We start from the raw sequence: 24,950 nt of genomic DNA on the forward strand, positions 1-24,950 counted from the left end.
GCATCTGTTATGCACTTTTCAAAAAAGGTATGAAGTGGCGTGGGACGACCCATTGCCAATAGTCATTCTATATAGACTTAGAACATGCTGTGAAAAATCAAATATGGTTGGGTATGCATTTTTGGGTACAGAAAGTATTGATCTAATGTGTAGAGACCTTTTCTATTTCTAATCAATTCAAGAAGTTTCTGGAAGCTTCTCTGTGTGATACAAGCTGGTGCAAGCTGGAAGTTTGTAGCTGACAAGCAAGATACTATTCTGTCTAGAAACAAGCAGAAGATTCCTGATGTTTTGGTTATTCCTTCAGAGAAGCTGAGCAGCCGTTTCAAACTGGTTCTGTTTTCTTTTTCTGTCATGCTGACTAGAACAGGCCAGGAGGAGCCCGAGTTTCTCTTTTCTTCTGGTGTGGTGGTTTGTATATAACATGCTTAGTGCTAAGGTTTCAGTCTTATTGTAAGTTATTGTAAGTTTAAGTTTAGTCTGCTGCAACTGGATTTCTTATGGATTGTGCCAACCTTGAAGATATATGGATTTGTGACTATTATGCTCATTTACCTTTAGTATTAAAGCTCTGCTGGATGAAGAATTAATTGCCTCTGGTCTATTTTGGGGGGGAATCCTGCAATGTGTTTAAGTTTTTACTCTGCTAACTTTATGATGAAGTCTGCTCTAGATCAATATGAGCAGTACCAAATAACAAATATGCTTTCTGACACCTACACACACAACCACACACACACCCATATTGTTATGCTTTATTGTTTTACCTATAAACAGACAACTGAAGGGTAGTATTTTTTTTTTATGACTAAAATAAAATGCTCCCATATGCAAACTGTACTTTTTCCAGATCGTGTTACTGATTCTAATAGCTATTTCCTTTTGTGTACGTTTTGCCTTGGAGGCTGCTCCCAAGGCAGAGAAAGGAGCATCCAGACCCTAGGTGCAATGGACAAGTCAGTCCAATAAGAGCCAAAAAATTGAGTAGGGAAATCTTGGGTCTCCCCCAGGGTGAACAAAAACAAGATTCATAAAAGGGTCACACACAATCTTCAAAATGTAATTTGGAGCTTGTATTTCATATTCTCTTATCTCTACCAAGCAGATGGCCAAGCAGCCCCAGTGCCCTAAAGCCTGGCTCTGCTGATCTGAAGAGCACCTGAAAGAGGAAAAAGCAAGTCCTAATTGGAATCTCACAGGCCAAGAGGCATCAGCTGCCACTTTATCTTCAAGTCCCAGGAGAGCAGTTCTTGTTTTTAGCTTCAGAGGCTGTACACATATCCTTGAAGAGGACTGAGCTATTTAAATTAGCTAGAATAGATTTGCATGTAAATTAACAAGTCAAAAAAATTACCACACTTATGTCATGGCTGCTATTTGATAATCAAGTTAAAATACATAGTTTTAAAGGAAGGTCACAAGTGAAGACAACTAAGCCTTTGAAGAAGATGCCAAGTTAGCATCTGCCTGTTTGAGCAAATAAATGACATTCTGAGTTTCCCAGTATCCCTAGTATTTAACGAAGTGAAAATAGAAAAGGACCTTTCTCACCTTGCCGGGATCACTTAGGGGACCTAGAAACCAGCAGGCTTCTGAGTCTAAGTACCAGGCAGAACCAAAGCTTTCACACACAGATACGTAGCTCCACAAAGCAATGAAGCTAATTCTGTGACACTCCTGCCCCATCTTTTACTTCCCTCAATAATTTGCTCCTGCAGCAGATCTTCCACATCATATGCTTCCACGTGAATTAATGGAACACAACAAAACAAGCACTTGCCTTTGAGGGTCTTCTTGAGATGAGACAAGAGTCCCCCAAGTCGCTGGAGGTCAAAGTAATCCACCTTCCCATTATAGAAGAGCTGAGGGGGGACATATGCATCTGTGGGGAAAGATGTTTTATATGCATTTACGGAGAAGGCCAAAGAAAGCTAATCTTCAATGAGTGCAAATAATCAGGGCGGCAGTTACAAGACATCCACCTGCCCTAGCCAACTCTTCCTCTGGTATAAGGGGGAAGAGAAGTCAACAGAGCACTGAAAATTGGTACTGAACAAAGAAAGCTAAAATGCATTCATACATAGCCCCTTTGAGGGGCTATGGCAAGGCTAGCATACTAATGAAGATGACTTTCTTCTCTGCTACATGTCTGCACAACAGTGAGGACTAGGTTCACTTTTGGATGAGCATTGTTTCATTGTGGGATGCAAAATGTAAGAAATGTTGTCTTGAATGTCTCTAATTTTGCATTTTTGGGTGAAGAGATAGAATTTGGTTACACACAACTCCAGAAATTCCTGGATGATACAGCCTTCTTCAAAATGCAATCACATACAAAGACCAATATTCCCATTTGTCCATCTTTGGAAATTACCTTCACTGCTCATTGCTAAAGGGTTCTTCATGTTGTACTCATCCCAGTAATGTTTCAAGGCCGAGATGAGTCGATGCAAGAAGCACACCATGTACTCTGGAGGACACAGCACAGTCAGATTCTAAGGACAAAAAACGACAAGGCTCTACTGTTAACAGAACAGTTGAGGAGCCATGCTGAACTGAGCTTCTCCGTCCCCTCAGATGTGTGTGATGCACACCCTTGCCTACAGCATTCCCCAGGCAGCACGGAACATTTCCAGTAACTGACAGAGTCAATATCCATCACTGATTCTCACCTGTTTCCCAACAAGAAAGAGCAAGCACGTATCTTCCCTTCAAAGCATAGTAGCACAGTCCATTAAGAAAAGAGATGATGAGGCACCCTGGTGGCCCCAAGGCATGTTAGCAAGCGCCAGTAAGCACATTTCCCTCACTGCCAGAAAAGATTGGCATTGAAACAACAGAACATTCCCAGTCAGGAAAGAACTAAAAGTCCATATCAGAGAGGTGACACCTTCACTTAGAAGGTTTACTGAGAGACCTTTAAGCCATGGCTGAGTGTGCTCTGCTAAGCAAGACTCAAAATGACATACTAAGAAAAATTGAATTCAGGAACCTTCAGTAAGTTATGCAAAGTTTTAATTAATTGCATAGAAATAATAATTCATTCTAGTAATGGACAGGGGAATCAAGTTATATAGGGTGACAAAGCCCTGTCCTCTAACTATTGAAAACTCTGACAGCTGCATTATCCCACTTTCCTTCAGCTTCTGTGATTTCACCATGATTTGCATTTAGGCTTCAAGACCCACATTTAAAACCAAGACTTCTGTTCAAGAATGTGCCATCAATACAAAGTGTGTGTTAATTCTCCACAGATACCATTTCTTTTATGAAGTTATAACTTGACTGCTCTTCCCTTCCAGGTATCTTAAGCTATTTCTTTACATTCTGTTAAAAAAGATGAGATTCCTAGCATAATTATTCTGCCACCAATATCCTAGGAAGGCAGTCAATGGGGAACAGAGGTACAGTGGTGCCCCGCAAGACGAACGCCTCGCAAGACGAAAAACCCGCTAGACGAAAGGGTTTTCCGTTTTGGAGGCGCTTCGCAAAACGAATTTCCCTATGGGCTTGCTTCGCAAGAAGAAAGCCCATAGGGAAATCTCCGGGAACCTCTTTTAAATGCTAGCGGTGGGGAGCAAAGCCTTTCCCCCCCCCCTCCGGCCTTCAGAAGAGGTCCAGGAAGGCCGGCGGGGGCCGAAAGGCTTTGCTCCCCACCGCCAGCATTTTAAAAGCAGTCCGGGATAGCAGGGAAGCGCTTCCAGCTATCCCGGATGGCTTTTGAAGGCAGGCGGGGGGAAGCAAAGACTTTCGCTCCCCGCCGGCCTTCAGAAGAGGTCGGGGGACAGACTGTCCGCGGACCTGGTCTGAAGGCGGTTTCCATAGGAATGCATTAATTGATTTTTAATGCATTCCTATGGGAAACCATGCTTCGCAAGACGAAAAACTCGCAAGACGAAAAGACTTGCGGAACGAATTAATTTCGTCTTGCGAGGCACCACTGTATAGGGATATAAGGGGGGGGTGTAGCCTAGCTTTGCAGATCTGAAGAGCATTGTCTGTCAGAGTGAAGAGAACTGACATTGTCAGATAACAAAACCAAACTGAATAGAATGTAAGGAGTGACCGTGTGTTCGTATTGCATGAGTTGAGGGGCCTTGATAAAGAAATCATTCACTATGAACTTGACACCTTGGTAAACCACTGATGTGTGGAAATTTCCCAATTTCTGCACAGGACAAACCGTAGCATGGAGTCCATCAGCCCAAAATTTAAGAAGTCATTACACACTCAACAAGGCACCTATAGTGTCCAAGCTGCAAACATGTCTGCAGCTATGGCTTCTGACAGATATAAGATTGTGTCCTTCTTCAGACCCTCCAACAGAAAGTGTGACCGAAGTCAAAGTGGAATGAAGATACTGTTCTCAGCTTACCCCTCGGTTGCTGGCATTTTCCTGAAGAAATTTGCGGAACTTATTTAGAAAGATGTATCTGGAAGCTCCTCCCTGAAACAACCAGTGTTTAAAGTCAGTTGAGTTCCATCAAGGTGAAAGAACAACCTAAAATTACAGTATTTCTTGGGTTTGCCTGAATTATGATCACTTGCTCATTAGATTTAAAATTTGCGCTTACAGGTAAGTCCTTAAAGACAAGTGTATACATGTATTCTCATAACTTGCTAGACTTGCACTAAGCTGAGGAAATTGCTGTCTGCTGCTGCCTTGTTTCAAACGGCTATTTTAAAATAAACTGGAGTTCAGTTTGAATTGCATATCTGGTTTTGTTATTACTTATTACTCCTTGTTTCATTATGAGCTGCCCTCTGGGTTCTACTGGGCCACATAGGCATTATATAAATCAATTTTTAAAAAAGAATTCTCAAGAGCTGCAATATCAAGTGATGGCCATCACAGACCAAGAACCACACACAAACCTTTTCATTAGGATGCATACTTCATAATGCAGCCTGCTTTGGGGCGACATCAACTGGAGCACTGGAGCACTTGTGTTTTTGAGTTAAAGCAACCCACCTCACATGACTGGTCTTGAAACATCAACGGAAGACATTTTTATTTGCCCAAGTATTTACTGTTTAAAACTGAGAGGCCGAAGCAGTAACAGTATGGGTTTCAAACTGATTTTGTTATTAAATTCTTTATATTCTAGATGCTTTGTCGGATTTTTTGGGTGGTTGATGTGTGTTGTTTTGTGCTTCTTGTTGTATACAACCCCCAGCTCCTCTGGAAGTCTGGTGATTTACAAATATCCTAAATAAATAAGTCACCCGTCAAAGAAAATTCCTCTTCAATGGAGGCAGCTCACATGATCAGTTGTGAGTCATTTAGTGATGAGGAGAGTATGATATACTGCACACGCATGCATGAAACCTATCCTAAGTCAAGCTACATAGCAGTGTTCTTTGGCTGCCTATCCTCAGAGAAGTCACCTTGTATGAATGCCCTGCTCGCCTCCATTACTAGCTCTTTTGGCTGCTGTACAGAAATCCAGTTCCCTAATCAAGAAGTCCATACAGGATATGTACAGTTCCACACTGCCATCATTTGGTCGCCAGTGCAAAGGAGATGTTCATAAATCATTTATCTAGGCTTTTATTAGGTGTCCCACCTAACCAAATTAGATCTTAGAAATTCCACTCTTATTCTCAGCATTATCATTTCACACAGACTCATGAGATGCCAGGGTACTGGGCAGGAGTCATTAGCCTGTGTGCCCTGTATCCAATAAACAATGTTGTCAGGTTTAGCATTGTACCCTGTAGAGAAGATAAGATGCTAATAGCCTAATCTGAGCAAACGGCTTCTAGTGTACAATAGTTTGAGCCTCCTCACTACATTTAATATCAGGCTATCAGAAATGAATGTGGTATTCATTTGTTACTATTACAATGATTATTTATTATACTTCTTTCCCACCCATCACCAGAAGGTACCAGGACTGATTTATATTGCATTATAACAATGTAAAAGGCAAGACAATTTACAATCAGAAGAAGACAGTGGGTACAACAGAATATATAATTTAGGTGCTAGATGCCAGGGTAAAGGGCTGAGTCTTCAACATATGATGAAAGCTATATAATAAAGAGTGTCAGACACATCTCTGCAGGGAAGAAATTCCACAGCTCAGGGGCTGCCACAGAGAATGCCGTCTCCCAGGTTTCTACCTCCTGAACTTCCAAGTGCCAATCTTAACAAACAAAAGAGGTTTGTACAGAAGGAGACAGTCTTCCAGATATATGGGGCCTCAGTTTTCATGTGACTAAATCTTGTTCTATGGGGAGATGCAGGCAAAGCCCTTTGAGGATACATGACAACCTCAAAAGGCAAGCTGCTCTCCAGTGTGACTGAAATACTCTGCAGATAATATATGTAATCATCCTTACCCCACCATGGTCTTTATTGTTCAACAGCAACTTCAGTATCTGCACTTGGAGTTCTTCCACCACTAGAATAAACAGAACAGTAATGATATACACTGCGTCGGGTAGCAGCCACCACCACATTGCTACAGAGAAACTGACAGTGGCCATATTCAAGCCCTGCATAGAAACTCCCAAGAAGAAACTGACCTCCCCAAATTATTATACACACCAGTTTGTTGAGCTACACTCCCCAAGTGGCTCTGGACAGTCTTTGGAACGACAGGAGGTAAAAACATTATCAGTGGAAAACTTAGTGCTGTTTCTAAATGAAGTTACTAGTATTGCATTTGCAAGCAGGGGTGCCAATGGCACCTGTAACACAGCACTGCCCAGCTAATATTTTATAGCATTTGTTTATTCAAATATTTCAAATGTGGGTGTCTTGGCACAAGAGGCAGTATACAAATGCGATAAATTAATTAATCGTTGCTTGCAATTATTTCTCCATACTCTGTGAAAGCTGTGCTCTAGCACTGATCAATATGGCTTTATGCCATATTCTAAATTGCCCATGAGATTTTGAACGCCACTATCCCATCCTCAGACCTTCAATGCGTTTCTTGAGCCGCTGGCATCCTCTTTCATACGCTCGCCTCCTCAGTCTCTCCTCAGCAGTCTCATCTTTTATCTCTTTACTTTCTTTGCCCTGTGTTTAAAAGATATGAGGTTAACAGAGTTGTTAGCAGAAGCCAAAAAGGAAGGACAGGAAGGGCTGCAAATGCTCATGAATGCAAACACAGCTAATAAGAGAATGCAGCTGTATAAAGGTACTAAACAAATGGTTATTTGCATAACCTATTATGTGAAGAAAACACCTAGATAAAAGGCAACATCTCTGCAGTTAAGCTAGGACAGCCCTTAAATCTACCAGCAGTGGGTGCCATATTCCTCACCTCTTTGTTGAAGCGGTTTGGCCACCAAGTGGTGGGAATGAGCTCCTGTAAACCAGCCTCCTCCACACGCAAAGGACTCTTGATGTAAAAAAACACAACTGAGCGGAGCACATCAAATCTGCAGAGAGTTAAGGGAGTTGTGCGGTAGTTCATATAGATGCACCTGTGGGATCTATGTCACAAGCAGCATCCCTGCAATAAGTTAAGAATAACTCCACACACAGGACCATGTGAAAAAAATTAGATTTCTTGAAAACAAGTCAACTCCATAGGGTACTTGGATCGTGCAGCAAGGAGGGTATCTGGGGGGAATGAAAGAAGAGGTGGAAAACTGCGAAAGGAACTTCTGCAACTTTTTGCGTATTTTCATCAGCTTCCAATGCATGGGGACATTGAAGCAGCTATCCACCCCACTTCCCCCATGTTAGCAATCTGCTGCTGAGACCACCTTGTGTATGTTCTCAAAGCTGTTATAGAATTTGTGCTATTATGGTCGGTCTTGAGTGATGCTACTGAGACAGAAGCCACACCCTTCCAAATAATTGGGATAATTACAAAAGGCACATGGGGAAGGGAAGCAAAGGAATAATGATCAGCTCATACATAGATGTTATTTAACTATTGTCAATGAATAGAGCATTTATCTAGCAGGGTAGGCCAGGTAGGTGTATAGTGTTGGAAGAGAGAATAAGTGAAAAATAATCCTCTGGGCATGCTGGCTGTTCCATGAATACAGCCAGTCTACTTTCGGGGAACACTGGGATCAGATTTGAATATTAAGGGAGAGACCCCAGCTCCATGGCACAACATGCACTTGCCTGCAGAAGGACTCGGGTTCAATCCCTGGCATTGCCAGTTAAAATATCAGGCAGCAGGTGATGGAAAAGACCCTCTCTGCCTGACAGCCACTGCCAGTCAGAGCAGGCAATACAGAGTAGGCAAAAAAGGTGGTGGCAGTGGTGAAGTTAACAAGAAGCAGAGGTTATTTTGGCTAGTCTGGCTGCCTCTCTCTGGTCTCATGGCACAGAATACAGGCCATGTTATCACAGTTATATTTTTCCCTGAAAGTGAAAGAAACTGAATCTGAATGTATGCAAAGAATGGGTGATACAGTAAAGTGTGATCTCAAGGACCTCACAGTGAAGATGCAGCCATTTTGCCTTGGTCAAACCCTTCCTCTCCAATTTGTGCAGAGGCGCACCTGAGCTGCATCTGGTAGTAAGGAAATAGCAACACTAAGATATACAAGCGACTAGGGCCTCTTAAATTTAGCTGCAGGTGTGTGCAGCCACAGGAAAAAAAGAAACCACGTCCTGTTACAGGGTGATGTTTCTGTAGGGCCTACACATGAATCTTTTTGTCTGTCTAAGCAAATTTGTACCATCCGGAGATGTGGATGTATGTGAAAAATATTGTGTTTTTTTAAAAAATAAAAAAGGATACAGGACATTGTGAAGCAGGTACTTCCTGGATTTCTCATGCTTCAGGATAGCAATAGTGAGACGGAGGTAGTGAATCTGGATGGAGAAGAAAAAAGGGAAATCAAGATAAGCTGCAGTGATACATGAGGAAGAGCTCTTAAAACAGCATATTTAAAATGTCTTTACAACATTTGCAAAGCTGTAACCAGTCAGCCAAAGCAGCTCCCCTCTCACTGCATGAACTTTGTTCTTAAGGGTTTCGACCGGTGTTTAACAGAATAATACTCACCTGTAAGCCTAGATCAGGAACAATGGGAGAGAAGCGGTATGCCCTGAGCAGGGACATCAGCAGCTGCTTGAGGCATTCATGTACTTCATAATCCTGAGGGAGGAAAGAAACACTTTCTTACTCAATAGGAAAGAAGATACTGGGTCAGTGAGTTCCTCTGGAGAAAGGAAGAAGGGTCTCTTTCCTTGAGAGTAAAAGCACTCCAGTAGCTCACCTCCATGAGAAGCCACATGAGATCCAACAACTGCTGTATAAGAGGGTGCGCTTCCACAGACCCTCCGCCTTCCAGGATGCTGAGTAGGAAGTTCATGAGCACATCTTCCACCAAGTACACTTTGCACTGCAGAAAAGAATTTATTAAAGCAGAAGACTTAAAAGAATAGCTTTATCATGATGCTGCAGCAGAGTCAAGAACAGTGAATACTCTGTGCTGCTGCAGCTCTGAGGGGGCTCACAGCAGCCGTTTCCCTAGACTACATTGAGAACTCCAAGGACAGGTTGTCCCACATCCCAACAATGTCCCTTTACTCAGGATCCACCTTCTGATTGGTTTCCAAGAGCCACTCCCCCCCACTCATAATGTTGCTATTTCTTTATTATTTATAAACTACGTTTCCATTTTTAAAAAATACAGTAAGGTAGTACACAGCGTACAAAATTACAGTCAGAGCAATAAAAACATCAATAAATAATGGTTGGTAAAAAGAAACTCACAGTGCAAAGCTCTGTCTGAATGACACCATTTTTAGACTTCTAAAAGAAGGTAGGAATGATGTCTGCTGAAGCTCAAATGGCAGGGAGTTCCACAGGGGACAGCCTTCCACACTAGAGGCTCAGTTCATAGTAAAGGCTGGCTGAACCTCGTGGTTGTGGGGAACCACAATTAGTGCCCCACCAGAGGATCTCAGTGGCCAAGGTGGAGCGTAAGGGATCAGATAGTCCTTAAGGTATTTTGGGCCCAAATTATTTAGTGTTTTGTGAATCGACAGAAGAACCTTGAACTCTGCCCAGCAGCAAACTGGCAAAAAGATGTTAATGATAATGATAATGATAATATAATAATTAATAATAAATGAAGTAGCAGTAGTAGTAGTAGTAGTTTATTATTTATACCGCACCCATCTGGCTGGGATCCTTTGCTTGCTGGTTAATCTACTCAAAAGGAGTGAAGTGCACAGGTGCACATGACAGACTGCAGCACTCACTGCACTGGAGTTGGAAATGCTGGGGCTCGGTGGCAGCGCACATGCTTTGCATGCAAAAGATGCCACATTCAATCCCTGGTGTCTCTAGGTAGAGATGGCACAGATTTCTGTCTTTAACGGCTGAGCAATGCTGCCTGTCAGTGGGGAGCCTTTTTCGTCCCGAGGGTCACATTCCATCTTGGCCAATGCTTTGTGGGCTACATACCAGCAGTGAGCACAGCCAAAGCAAGAATGGGTGTGGTCCAAGTGGATGCAGCTGCTCAACTCTATCTATTATATGCTCCCCTACATAAATACACATGTGTCTATACTTTCCCATCAGAAAACTATTTATCACCCAGCAATCAGGCCTGACCAAAGCTTTTTTGAAACCTAATTGCTAGATAGGGATGCTAGTGATCTTTGCGGAGATGGCCGCTTGAGAGAGGATGGTTAACTCCTCTTTTCCTGGCTGCACTCTCCCCGACAGCAATTAGGCTTAAAAAGAGCCTATTTGTGCCATTGGAAGACTGCTTTTAAACTTAATTTCAGGATGGGGTGTGTATTTTTGGTGGGGGGTTGCAATGCATGGGGATTCTTCTGAAAATGCCCCCCAACACCACAATTGGACTTTTGTCTCCTATTGCCATCAACAGGAGACTTTTTTCAAGCTTAAAACTTGCAGAAGGATGGGGTTCAGGAAATGGGATGGCATCATGGACCACTGGTTGTCCACTCCTGATGTAAATAACTGATCTAAACATTCCAATGGTGTGACCCTCTATTAAGTCAGAGAATTTGTTGTTAAAAATTGAATTCACTGGTGAGGAGGAGAAGTTCACTCTCATCTGTAACTTTGTAAACAGTGGTGGAGGATCCTGAAATACATGAAGTAACACTGGAGGAAACTTACCATAAGGGGAGCAAAACTGTTAAAAATGTGTGCTAGGGTGATTAAAACAGTCGGTTCCCCCTGGAGTTGCCACGTGGAAGCCTCTTTTTCCACCAGCTTCCCTTCCTGAAATACATAACTCAGGGTTACACATTTTTAACAGATCCTAATTCTACAAGAGTGTTTCTTAAGCTTGAGGAAGCCACTGGGATTCTGAGATACACCTTGGATTTGAAGATTGCAAGATTTGGCATCAGTTAGGCCAGAGGTTTTCAACCTTTTTAAGTCCACGGCTCCCTTGACCAACTACATTCTTCCTGCAGCACCCTGTGGGGGTTTCACCTGGCACTATCTTCTTCCTTTTTCTTTTAGTACCAGGGGAAACCTTATTATCTGCCCAGCACAGACTAATAAGATTTACATCGTGCTCAAATTTTATCACTGCTTTGTTTTTGGTGTTTTTTTATTTTTTTATTCTTTGTAAGTCAGTTGAAGAGCTTTGGCTTAACAGCACGTAATAAAGGCCCTCGACAAAATTTGAAAAATGAAATTAAATGCCCCATGCCTAATCAATCCAATGTGCAAACAGTTTTTGGCAAGGCAAGTCTGAATAAACATAACATTGAAAAGATTATCTCACCGTAACATCTATTCCAGTATGAATAACATTTTTCAGGTACCCCAACAGTTTCTGCGCTTTTGCAAGATCTGCAGCTGGTTTGTCCTGTAAGGGCCGATATCCCTCCACTGGATATGTATGAAATTATTAAGGGGAAAAAACCACAGAAGGCAATCTACCCCTCCTTCAAGGAATGATCCTAAGTCCCCAGGCTTTCCTCTGCTGCCAATCCTTGCTTTCCTCCACCACACCAAGCTTCTAGAATGCTTGCCACATTTATTGGTATTTCATATGCCTCCAGGTCTTGTCCCACCCTTGCAAAGCAATCTGTACCAAGCACAGCATGTATTGTAAAAGAATTCAAGGGTGATTGCTGCTTTCTCATTCAGGACGTCTTTCTTATTCACACTGACCAATAATCACCTTGATGATCATTCAAGAAGGTAGTATCTGCTGCTGGAGATCCAAACTGCCTCCTGAGAGTATAACATTTCTGACATATTGACAAGAATGAGATTCAAACTTTTATTCATACTGGCAAGAAGAGCTTCAGCTACAGAGCTAGAGGCCCCCTGTCCAAATCTTAGCATAACTACAAACTGGCCTTAGACAAAGCCACTCTCAGATTGTAATAAAGATAAAAAATAATAGTAGAATAGTAGGAATCTGCCTTATGGGGGCATTGTTAGGCTTACTGAGATAAAGTGTGTCAAGCATATAGTATTTATATAGCACTTCTCCTAACTATTATTATGTTACTGAGAACTAGTGGATGGCCGGAAAGGTTTAGCATAGTTGTGGCCTGAGAAGAGAATGATACTTTTCAGATGCCAACATTGCTCGGGAAAAATATTTCTACGGTTTGGCTAAAACTATTGTCAAAGGATATCGGAGAGGCCGGCTACCAAAGTTAAAAGCAACGGATTCCTTGAATGACAGGCTGATAGCAGGGAAATAGGCCATGCCAGAGCCTCGTGAGATGTTATCAAAAGCAGTCCCCAGAGACACACCATTCCTGAAAAAGAAAATAAAGAGGGGAAGGAGACAAATCCCTAAAGTTTTAACACACCTTGCCAAGAATTCTATACACAAAAGACTTATTTATCTGACATTACACAAAGGAAGAAACAGTCACAGCTTAGCGGCTTGTCTTCTGTATTATGACAAGTCAATAAAAATGAAAGCAGATTCTGAATCCCAAGTGCAAAATTCTCCCATTGCATTGCCTGAGGATCTTAGGAAATAACTTCTTGCAAAGACACTTAGAAAAATCTGAATTGTTATTGCTGGAGCTCTGTTCAAGGTCCTGTTCAGCTTAAGAACGCCACGCAGTGACTCAAAGTGCTCTATAGAGCTTTCTGTGTTATACAGCTCCACACAGTCATGTTAAAAACAGCCACTCATGTTGATTACTGCTTGTGTAGATCTAGTTTTATTTCTCTATTCATCTTTCTTGCACCCATAACAACATTGTACCAGGAAACATTCCCTATCAGCATCTAAACTCCTGTTCAGAAGTGATGCACTCCAACTTTATGAAACAATTTAGATGCTGTAAGGCAAAGGACCTTGTTGAATGCAATTTTAGTAGAGGATTATTGAGAATGAAGTAACTATTTACCCTTTAGTGGAGCTTGGTTTAAACTCTCAATGAATATACTTAGAAGCTGAGAGGACAGAATATAGCAGACTAGCAACATCTAGCATAGTTCTATAAGGGTGCTTACAGGCAGAAAGAAATGCTTCCCTCATCCAGGTCTATCAAGCAGCTGACAATATCTCCTGCTGCCCAAGACTGCAGAAAAAAGAAAGGATAATTAGATGGGACTTGGGGTATGTAACCAATGTTGCTAGGATACTGTTAAAACATATAGAGATTGCTTCCAATTCAGTCAAGAAAAACTGTACAGGTCAAGAGTTCTGCTGCCATACTGATTCATTGTTTTAACTTTCTACCCCCTTCTGTTGCATATTGCGGCATGCAGAATTCTAGTTCTATATTACAGCAGGCAAGGGATATGAGATGCGCCATGTGTTTGCAAGCACACACTCAGTAGGATGGCCATTTTCTATATCACGGATGGGATCTTTTTGGTACCGCAGGCCAGATTCCCATGAGCCAACTTTGACAGGTAGGTGAGTGGGACAACGCACCTCCCAAATCATATGGTATCATGTGACATCACATGATTGACAGGAGGGTTGTCCAACCTATGTCTCAAAACAGTCTGCAGGCTTGGGGACTCACAGCACAATACATGGTGTCAGCACTGTGCTTGGCACTTTGGAAAGCTCCAAGCACAAGGCTACCAAAGTGCTGCTTTCTCCTCTCTCTCCCCACTGGAGGCAGGGAAGAAAGAAGCCGGCATCATACAGGCATCACTGCACGAGAGAGAAATCTCTATCAGAGCCAATGTCTGCATAAAACAGTCTTCTTCCCAGTTATGGATAAAAAAATGGGGGTGCTATTCAACTAAGTCATACTCAAAGTACTTTCAATGAAATGCATGAACTTAAGTTAGAGCAGAACCACTGACATTAAAGGGCATAACAGAACTAAACATTGAATACCACCTCAAAGACAAGCAAATCCAATTTTCCCCTGATGCTTCCTTTGGCTGTGTGACCTGTTCCTAGGAGGGACAGATGCAAGCAGCCAAACTGAGCAGGGTTTAACCATTGCTCATCAGCTGCTGTGTGAGGGGTTTAAACCTGCTAGGAACAGGTACCCACAACAATGCAATAACCTGCACTGATGTCACTGATTGACAGGTGGACATGATTGGAGAAAATGGTCTCACAGGCCAAACTCGATCTGCTGGTGGGCCAATATGCACAATGGAAGAGAAATTGGTTTTTCACAATAAAATTAAATACAAAACATGAAGTTTAATAACAAATAAATTCTGACTACACCACCCAATAAGAGTCTCCCAATAAGAGTCTCCAGTTGACATTTTAGTGTATTTTTCATCTTTGTTGGAAGCTGCCCAGAGTGGCTGGGGAAACCCAGCCAGATGGGTGGGGTACAAATAATAAATTATTATTATTATTATTATTATTATTATTATTATTATTATTATTATTATCATCATCATCTACTGGAGACTATGAAAACCTGGAGAGCTATTGACAGTCAGTGTTGAGATTACCAAAACAGATAAACTAATAATCTGATTCAGTGTAAGACAGATTTCTGCGTTCCTAGTTCTTGAAACAAGTGAAGTGGTTCACAGAGATACACAGACTACATGCTTAGTACAGCAAGAAAACAATTAGGGGCAGACACTCACTTTACCATAGTTGGTTGTGGTTACATTCCATTTGCGCACTCGATTCCCATCATAAGCATATGAATCTGGAGTGTCTCCAACTCCTTCCTATGCAACATGAAAACCAAAAGCAAACCTTTACCAAAGATCACAATTAAGATTTTGCATTCCAATAATATGCCTTCTTCAACCACTGTCACTGACATACCAAAAAGGACTGAGAAACTTGTAGGCTGGGAGAAACAGACCTGAGAGGAACAGTCATATGGGTAACATACAAGGTGTGACCGGACAGTTCGGTGAATGGTCACGGAAACCAGACAGTGAGAATATTCAAACATACAGGCCTTCAAAGTAGGCCCCCTCTGATACAATGCACTGTTGACAACATTCGTAGAACTGTTGGAAACTTCTGGAGAAGTCCTCTTTTCATACTGCTTTTAGTTCCCTCGTCACAGCAGCTTGGATGTGTGAAATGTTGGAAAATCTGTGCCCTTTCAGTGCAGATTTCAGTTTTGGAAAAAGAAAGAAATCCGGTGGGGCCAGATTAAGAGAATATAGAAGGTAGGACAGCTCAGTAACCTCAGTAATGATTTCATGTGGAATATGCAATTCCTCCGCCATCATTCGGATGGAGAAACGCCGATCCCACATCAATAACTCATGAACTGTCAACATTTGCCGCCGCTTTGCTCGTCGACGGTCTGCCAGATTGCGGGTCTTCTTCGATAGTTTGCCACCCTTCATGGAAATGCTTAAACCACTCATACACTGTCTTTCGAGTTACAGCTTCATCTCTGTACACAATTGTGGGCATTTTGTGGGTTTCTGATGCCAATTTACCCAATTTGAAACAGAATTTCATATTGACTCTCTGCTCCATTTTCAATCACATTGCACTGCTACTAAACGCTACCGCATCAACGTAGGCCTGTCAACAAATGCCGAGACATGTGCGCATATGTTAGCTGAGATATGGACCAACGTCTCCCACGTGTCTCTGTGAATCCGGCAGTTCCTATTATCGCATACAGGAGTGATTCACCCTACTTTCCAGTCACACCTTGTAATATACCAAGCATCCATGCCCATTTCTGGTAAGTATATACACTAGTAATTAGGTCCACTACTATAGCCAACTTAAGTAGAACACGAGTTATGAAAAGGAATTACAGGTTCCCTATTCCAAAGAACCAGATTCTATAGATATTGTCAAGATTTCAGTTCCCATCAGACCTAGCTAACATGGGATGATGGGAATAGTAGTCTAACAAGGGGCCACAGGTAATTTCTGGGATTTCCAGCCTTGGAACTTCAGGTAAAGAGTGATGTCTAAATGTAAATACAATAGGTAAGAAAATAAATAAATAAATAAATATGCTCTTGCATTACCTCTTGATTGAATCGGCAATTGAGAGTGCACCAACCAATTTGCATAAGGCCTTGGGATGAAATCAGCACCTCATAGATCCATTTTCCTAAAAGAAAATATAGCAGCAAATGTGTCAAATGAAAATTCTCTGTTAAATGCTATTAACATATAAAACTAGAATAGTCCAAAGGTTTGGCAGCCAGAAGAGTTCAAAAGGATGAATTCATTTTTCCAAAACCCCTGATTGATTTGTTTAGCATCACACTACCCTACAACAAAAAGCTGTCTGGGTGGCATGTCCAGTGTCTGACATTTTCTGCAAAAACCTGAAACAAATGCAGCCCCAAAATTAAAGTCAGGAATTTGTTTAAATCTCATTGTTAATAAATTCTCATCTCAAGTTGCTGTTCACTAGCAGCACACATTATGCCACTTGGACCAGTACCATGGGTTAGTGCATATTTTTTCTAGTCCTTACCTTTATACACACAGGTAGTAGCCCTGATAGAGCCAAAGTTACTATGTCCAATTACCTGAATTGGGAAACAAAGGAGGAAGACAGTCACACACCATGATTGTGTGTTTTCCATTATCAAGGGTTTCATTACATCTCGCAAATGTGTGTGTGTTGGCGGCGGGGTAAGTAAATCAGTTAAAGAAAGTATTAGGTCACTTTCAATTAATCAAATCATAGAACTTCCACAATAGGTTGCTCTCATTTTACACCAGGATTGGGCGCACACAAAAATCAGGTCTGCAATTACACCAAACACAGATCTAACAACAAGCATGCCCACATAATGGCTTCCTGATTCCATTTCTCCTAGACGAAACACCCAGTGCCAAAAACAGAAAACTGGCTTTGAAGAAGTCACAACCTGTGCTGACCCCATTACTGGCCCAATGAGCTGCTTGGTCAAGTTGTGGAGGGAATCAGCATGGAATAAAAGCCTGGGGCAGGCCAACTGCAGGAACCAGATGGGCTGCAGGAGAGTGTGTCCAAAGATTTGTCAGAAGCAGCAAGACCAAGAAAGAGAGTGCCAAAAGGAATGATCAAGGAGTGATCACAGATGGGACAACACACTGTTTCAGTACATAATGACTATAAAAACTGACAGCAGTGCCAACAGCACTAAAGGCACTTCCTATATTATTAGGCAGCCATAGGCACTCAGCCATAGTATTGGTAGCTAGGTAGAGCATAACAACAGCCACTGGTAAGTTCAGGGCAAAGCTGGTTCTGTCCTTCCTGTCTCAGCTGAGAACTGGAACCCAGTGAGACATGCTGACAAGAAAAACATTCAAAGCAAACCTCCACTAACCCAGTACACAAACATATCAACAGTAGAACATAGACAAGTAGAAAGTAATTCTCTAGTGGGGGTTGAAGCAGAGGGGGGAGAAGGAAGACAGCAATTATCAGAAACAAACCTTTAAAGACCAATAGAGGACAACAAAGAATATGTAGGCAGTGTTTAAAACAGAACACTTAAGCTGAGAGTGTTAACAGGTGGGCAGCAAGATACATAGAGGCATAATAAAAGAGTGAGTTGTGCAAAGCAAACTACAGAGAAGTAAGAAATTTCAGACTTAAAAGCATAGGTGGGCTTATCAGAACATTTTATTTATTTGTTTAGAACATGTACATCCCAACTTTCACCGCATGCTATAAGGGCTGCTTCTAACAGATCAAGTTATATAAAACTATCCCAAAACATGTATCATGCCTCATTTTAAATTCAGTATACAAGTCACTTTATCTGACAGCAGTGTGAAACATATAGATTTGTGCTGTTCCTTATAGGATTGACAAAAGAGAAACATATTTACCCAACATCAAAAACCTGATTTGATGCCTACCTGATTCCAGAGGAGAGAAAGTTCCTCCACCAGGATGCCACCAGGGAGAAGATCCTATTCTGAGTCCTGGGCAACTAGAGTTCAGTTGGTGATAGCACACAACTAACAATGTGTCTCCAGCACATCTCAACTTACAGGCAGAACAGTACAGGGACAGGTGCTGTTTCAGATAGCTGAGTTCCTAGCTGTTCAGGGCTTTATATATCAGTCAACATCTGGAATTGGGCTCAGTGACACATAGATAGCCAGTGCAAATGCTTCAAATTTGGTGCTATATGATCACAGGCAGTATAGCTCTTCAAAACGTCCACAGCCCCATTCTGCATTACAACTGTGCTCATAGAACTGTGTCCTACACAGAGCAGCTAGAGAACTAGATGGAGCAGAAATAAGGCACTCCACACCACTGTGGCCACCTGGATATCAAGGAGTACCCCTAGACTACATATTTGATCCATAAGGGAGAATGCAACTCCACCCCAAAAAGTTGTGTACCTAATTCCTGAATCTGGGAACCACCAGCAGCTCTCCCAAGAACCAAGGAACCATCTGAACTCAAAACTTAAGAAGAACCATGCTACAACAGCAACCAAAGGGAAAGGTTATAATGAAGACCTGACAAGTGTTATCAAAAGGGAGAGACCCTAACAGCAACTCTAGCATAAAACACATTTTCTATTAACCTCAAACCAATGACGGCGTGATAGTGGCTCTATGTTGACCACAATTAATAAATAGGAAATATTTTCTTAAACATGCAATCTCTCCACATATCACCTTCACTCCCTAGACAAAATTTTCCCATTAACCTCAGTTAAATGGTTTGTCAGCAACATTAGCAATTAATGTTTGCCTTAAATTAGAATCTCAAACTGCAGTCTCAGATTATAGTTAAATGGTAACCTTAGTTAACCTTCATTACAGTTGACATAACTGCTGACAAGCTGCTTAATGGTGAGGAAGGGGATTCGCTCCAGAAAGAGGAGTGGCAGGAGATAGGAAATGCACACTCAGCTTATTGGCCAATATTAGCAGGGAACCAGTGTTACCTAAGCCCAAAAGCAAAAGGAGAGTGAGAACATACAGAGACCAAAAAATGAAGTGAGAAAACACCAGCACAGACTTTAAAGAGCGACCTAGAGTCCCCAGTGACAAGTTAGCCCATTCACAGCGTTTACCTCACACTCACCCCAAGTAGGTCATCATCCACCAACAGGAGCCCTTCAAAACCACTGGTGTGATCCAACACCACAGTTGAAGGGCCAAGCCTGCCCTCTACCCCCTGATCTGAAATGAAAGTTGAAGGAATGACAATGAGAAATATTTGTGAAGCAACAACATAAGAGGTAGAGTAATTGAGATGAGGCAACTCTGTGTTCAGTTTTATGGCAAAAGAAAGAAGCACAAGCATCAATTAGGATATTATATGGCTATTTTTCTTCTCATGAACACAGAGGAAGTTCCCCAAAGATAGAGACATTTCATACATCCAAGCACAGTTCTCCATAGAATCCCATGTGTGGAGGGTAGGTGACATGTGTCTTTTGACAATGACACACATTAAATAGAAAAAAATACTGAATATGTGTTATCGGGACTCTGTGGAGAACTGTGCTTGGATGAATCAAACTGTTTCAATGAATACTGCTCTGAACATCAAACAGGCTGATATACTGCAAACCTTCTGTGTAGTTGGCCATTTCTTTTCCCAAAATAGGTATTATGTTTATCTGATAAAACTTAATAAAAATACATTTTTTAAGAAAAAAAGACCACCAAGAAGGGAACTAGGTTTAGGTGGAAAGTCCCCATAATATGCTATTCTGCTTTCTCTTAAGGCAATTGCAAAATGAGCAGACACCAGAGGCATCAGCCCCGGTGCAATGTCATGACATCACACATGCAAGGTCACAAGGAGCCAGGGAATGGAGCCAAATATGGTGGCAGCACAGCCTCTGTCCTCCCCTTCCCTCTGCCATGCAAGGTAAAAATGGGGGAAGCCGCTCCCAGCTAGTGGCGGTAGCAGCAGCAGCAACCAATGACCACTGAACTATGCCATGCTTGGCTCCAGTATAGGCTGCTTCTCCCGTCCCTTCCCCATACGGCAGGAGGAGAAGGAGCCACCACAGGCCACTGAAGCTGCACTGCACCTGGCCCTATGTTCACCCTCCTCCTGCTGAACATTGGGGGCCCGGCCCCCTCAAAAAACAAACAATGGGGGCACAAAGTCGCTCAGCCCCTTGGAGCTGACACTTATGGCAGACATTGTATCTATTTACCTTGACCATCTTCTGAGACAGCATCTTCTGCCAGCAATCGTTCTACGTGTTCTTGTAGGTTTTGAAAGGAGAGGTGCTTTCTAGGAATAAAGTGAAGTATCCTTCAACAGTTTTTATATAATTCCCCATGGAGAGACTCACATGAATTGTTAACCAGAGTTTCTTCACTACTTCAGCACGATCCTCCATAAACTATTTATTTAATAAAGCTACATGGTATGTTTAATAGATAAAATAGCCCAGGGACACAACTACTTGAAAGGACCAGAAACTAAAATATTAGACAAATAAAAATAGCTTCTATAGAGAAAATGACGTCATGGATTCTCAGAGACACACTCTGGTGTTCACCAACATGAACAAATTAATTATTTTGCAACTCTTTCCTTCTAGTGTGAATTTTGAACACAACGCTATAGAGTATTCAAATCCCAACTGCCAAGATTCTTTATGGCTTCCTATTGGACTGCTGTAGTGAAGCAGACATGCACAATTTGTGACTAAGATGAATAAAACCCACCAGCCAGGGCCTGTGTCCTTTCAGCTTCTTAACACTGCTATGTTTTTACAGTTCCAGGCAGACAGAAAAAAGAGAGCTGCTGTTGGCTGCCACACGTGGCTGGTGGTTTGCATTAGGTTGGTGGATCACCATGCGTTGAGGCTTATGAAGCAGAACCCATAAATCTAACAGGAGCTATGAATTAATCTAAGCTCCTTTTTCAGCTTTTAAAGAATAAACCAAAGGAACTTAATGCTGAAAGTTTTGACACCCCCCACCCCCCAAAAAAGGTAGAATGATGAATTGGAGCATTCCAACAGTACACTGGGAAAGCTGTGGCAAAGCAACAAGAAACAACTCTATTCCTCCTCCTCCTCCTCCTGGTAACTGCTACTCATCAGAAGGAAAAAGGGATGAAGGTTATTTTTAGTAGCACTGACAACTCAGTTGTGAGTTCAGAAGCTAAGTATATAGTGGGCGGAATTTGACCCCAGCAGATCTTTAAATACAAACATACAACAGGCGTTCTTCCAGAGCAACATTCACATGAGAGGTCTCAATACGAGGATTCCAATGTGTACAAGAAAATGCAATTAGAGGACTTTGCTAAAGGCCTTCTTTTGTGATTTCTTATTTGATTCAGGAGGATTATACATAACTGGCAAGGAACAAGTGTAAAGAAATTTTTAAAATCACAATCACACAAAAGAAATGAAAAAATAATCAAAGAAAGCTAACATCATCATTTCACATGAGAAGTACTTGAAACTAGTTTTCATAATATAAACATAACATATTGAGACACATTCATTTAAATTAATAGTGGACATGTGTCAGTCATTTTTAAGTGTTTAATAATCTAACAGTGTAATCCTAACCATGTCTACTCAGAAGCAAGTCAAATTGAATTCAATAAGACTTTCTCCCAGGTAAGTGAAGTTACAACTACAGCATTAAATATCTCTTAAATAGTGTACAGATGTCTAAAGACATTCAGCTTTCATCATTATTTGCCATTTGTAAGTGCCATTTAGCCAGATTTACAGAAATTATCATTTAGATCAGTAATTGCCACACCCCTGGCCTCTCATACATACCTTCAAAACTAAGGCATGCAAGTTCTACTGTCTGAAAGGCCCATCAGCTTTATACCACATAAACACTTCAGCAGTAAAATGAAACTTTTGTCTCATCTAGGGTCAGCATTCAGCTGTGTTCCTAGCAGTACCATTAAAGTAACACCACAATACAACTTTGCTTGCTCTTCAGTGAATCAGAAGTCCAGTACCTATATGCAGCAGTAGGCTGAGTTCCATCAGCAATGGGAAAGATGCGATGCAGATAATCATTCAGGAGTTTGCTGTTCACTATCCCTATGAGAATGAGTAAAAAGCCAAGTCAGCAAGGAACAACCAGGTATTACCTCCAATATACCAATTTTACTTCTACAAGTGAGGCAAGATGAACTTAGGCAGCCCTGTTTCATTTATTTATTTCATTTACAGCCTGTCTTTCTTCCATAGAACTCAAAGCAGTCTGCATGAGGTTCCCAGGAGGCCACCCATCCAGACACACTCAGAGCTAGCTTCCGTAAGGCAGCTAAATCATATGACTTCAGCCTATGCTGTTGCCTATATAGCTAATACTATATCATAGTACTTAATCAGCAAAAATATGGAGATTAATAAATCAGTTTTGATAAGATCATCTCATAAATCACTTAAAATGTTTACTTGAAAGATGACCCCAGTGAATTCAGTGAGACTTACTCCCAAGTGTACACAGAATTTCAGCCAATGCCGCTAAGGCTTTATCTCTATCAAATGTTTTTCCTTAGAGACCAACTAAGTTTGTTCTTGGTATAAGCTTTCGTGTGCATGCACACTTCTTGCACATGAAAGCTTATACCAAGAACAAACTTAGTTGGTCTCTAAGATGCTACTGGACATTTTTTTATTTTTATATATATTTTGACTGCGTCAGACCAACACGGCTACCTACCTAAATGTTTTTCCATATGTCTTAGTATATACAGCAAATAGAGGATACAGCATGCCTCTTATAAAGAGTGTTGTTTCTAGCTGAGACTCTACTTCCAGGTTTTTTCATAGCAAAGTTACTAAATTTACTCCTGAAGGATTCAAATAGTGTGTTAATGTGTCTCTTGCCCCTCATTGTTGCCATGCTGCTATTTGAATGTTTGCACATTCTCTTGAGTTACTTGGCAGGAGGAGCTACAGCATGTTGCTTGAAATGACAGATCAATTTGGCCTGTCCTTGTTATCTCTCCTTGTCCCTCTGCTTCTCTTTGCACAGTCATAATGCAAATGTGCAGAGACCAGCCTACAGACAATGAAGGACAAGCCAAATAAACAATAAACCAAAAGAGCTGCACAGAAGGATTTTGTTATGCTCTAAGTTTCCTTAGCACTTTCTTTAACAGCTACAACTTAGCATTACACATGTGAGCATGGGATTCATAACAGTCCCTTTTAAAATTACCCGTAACAAGTAGCTGTTCTATTCAAGAGCCTATATCAGTAGGAACCTTGGTCTATGATAAAATGCATTCACAAATGATTATGCTGATCATTTCTCTATGATAACAATCTTTTCAAACCGGACCACCTGTTAACTGCAAGTGAGGGTAGATTTGCATTAAGTTAAACCTTTTCCCACCAGGTGAATTCTGCAATTACTTTGAGTCAGAGGACCACATTCATCCAAGTGTTGTGATTTCTTCATTGCATCCCAGCACTTCAGACCTAATTTCTGTCTGCAAAGGAAATGTCCATTTACAGGTGAGCTTTGAATCCAAATTGCACCTGCAAATGGGCAACAGGCTGTCAGCATCAATCAGCAACCCTCATTTGCCAAGGCACAACTGACAGGCTCCGGATGGTTCCTTTGCAGCCACATCTTTACCTATTCCAAACCTGACATTGCATATGATGACAGTTGGGGGGTAGGAGAGCATGGTTTCAGGTTCCCCATTCCTGACTTAACCAAAACCATCTTCTCCATCTGTGTGAATTAAAAACTAACAGATAAAATAAGACAGATAAAACACCCTTTATCCCAGTTTGAAATTCCATCCATGCTTTCCCCTGCCTCTCATAGGGCAACACTGTTTTACATCAGATGACAAGCAAACCCATTTCAACTAGGCCAACACTTGGCCTTAAACAATGCATCAGATATTTAATAGCATTGTGCCAGGGACAAGTCTGGAGTGCTATGAAAGGTAAAACACCAAATACATGTTAATTCCTTTAAGCAGATTTAGCTTTGCCATTAGCTTGCACAACTGAGCTAAGACCCCAAAAAAGTATCTGCCAATGAAGTGGCAAACTTGAATAGGTGGCTACTTTGTTTGCACAGTTATGGTGCTGAAAACAGTGAATCTCTCTCCTAATTACAGTGGTGCCCCGCAAGACGAACGCCTCGCAAGACAGAAAACCTGCTAGACGAAAGGGTTTTCCGTTTTGGAGGTGCTCCGCAAAACGAATTTCCTTATGGGGTTGCTTCGCAAGACGAAAATGTCTTGCGAGTTCCTGCGGGTTTTTTCCCCTCCCCCCCTTTTCCTAAGCCGCTAAGCCGCTTATCAGCTGATTGCTAAAAGCCGCTAAACCGCTAATAGCGCTAATCCGCTAAGCTGTCAATGGGCTTGCTTCGCAAGACGAAAAAACCTCTAAACGAAGAGCCTCACAGAACGGATTAATTTCGTCTTGCGAGGCACCACTGTACTTGCTGACAAGATTTGTAAAAACAGCCTCCTCTTCCCCCAGTCATCCACAACAGTATTCCTACCTGCAACCTTGGACTTCTCAGGCTCTGTGCTTAATCTATAGTTCTTCCGAGAAAATGTTGTTCCAGGAGCTCTTGATGTCATAATTCAGGTCAGCTTGAATGGCCACTAATCTCAAAGCTGAAATAGGGGGGAAATTGACCAATTAGAAATGAAAACACTTGCAACAAAAAAGGAT

At 41.7% G+C, this 24,950-nt stretch overlaps 1 protein-coding gene across 3 annotated transcripts in view; it reads right to left on the reverse strand.

Moving 5' to 3' along the window:
* The window catches only part of RNF123 (ring finger protein 123), an 87,258-nt gene that overhangs the window by 57,492 nt on the left and 4,816 nt on the right, over window positions 1-24,950 (reverse strand). For all 3 annotated transcript variants that reach the window (XM_081900243.1, XM_081900244.1, XM_081900245.1), the window contains exons 2-21: window positions 24,775-24,892; window positions 22,253-22,337; window positions 20,466-20,545; window positions 19,376-19,473; window positions 16,805-16,859; window positions 16,347-16,432; window positions 14,976-15,062; window positions 13,410-13,477; window positions 12,566-12,697; window positions 11,704-11,812; window positions 11,085-11,189; window positions 9,202-9,327; window positions 8,988-9,080; window positions 8,721-8,794; window positions 7,278-7,395; window positions 6,931-7,030; window positions 6,346-6,407; window positions 4,376-4,447; window positions 2,375-2,495; window positions 1,781-1,882 (exon numbers count right to left, since the gene is read on the reverse strand). In XM_081900243.1, the coding sequence (XP_081756369.1) occupies window positions 1,781-1,882; window positions 2,375-2,495; window positions 4,376-4,447; window positions 6,346-6,407; window positions 6,931-7,030; window positions 7,278-7,395; window positions 8,721-8,794; window positions 8,988-9,080; window positions 9,202-9,327; window positions 11,085-11,189; window positions 11,704-11,812; window positions 12,566-12,697; window positions 13,410-13,477; window positions 14,976-15,062; window positions 16,347-16,432; window positions 16,805-16,859; window positions 19,376-19,473; window positions 20,466-20,545; window positions 22,253-22,337; window positions 24,775-24,856 (1,855 nt within the window). In that variant the 5' untranslated portion in view covers window positions 24,857-24,892. The remainder of the gene's footprint in view (window positions 1-1,780; window positions 1,883-2,374; window positions 2,496-4,375; window positions 4,448-6,345; window positions 6,408-6,930; window positions 7,031-7,277; window positions 7,396-8,720; window positions 8,795-8,987; window positions 9,081-9,201; window positions 9,328-11,084; window positions 11,190-11,703; window positions 11,813-12,565; window positions 12,698-13,409; window positions 13,478-14,975; window positions 15,063-16,346; window positions 16,433-16,804; window positions 16,860-19,375; window positions 19,474-20,465; window positions 20,546-22,252; window positions 22,338-24,774; window positions 24,893-24,950) is intronic.

Source organism: Podarcis melisellensis (genome assembly GCF_964234715.1).
Source record: "Podarcis melisellensis genome assembly, chromosome: 2".
In the NCBI taxonomy this organism is placed as follows: Eukaryota; Metazoa; Chordata; class Lepidosauria; order Squamata; family Lacertidae; genus Podarcis; species Podarcis melisellensis.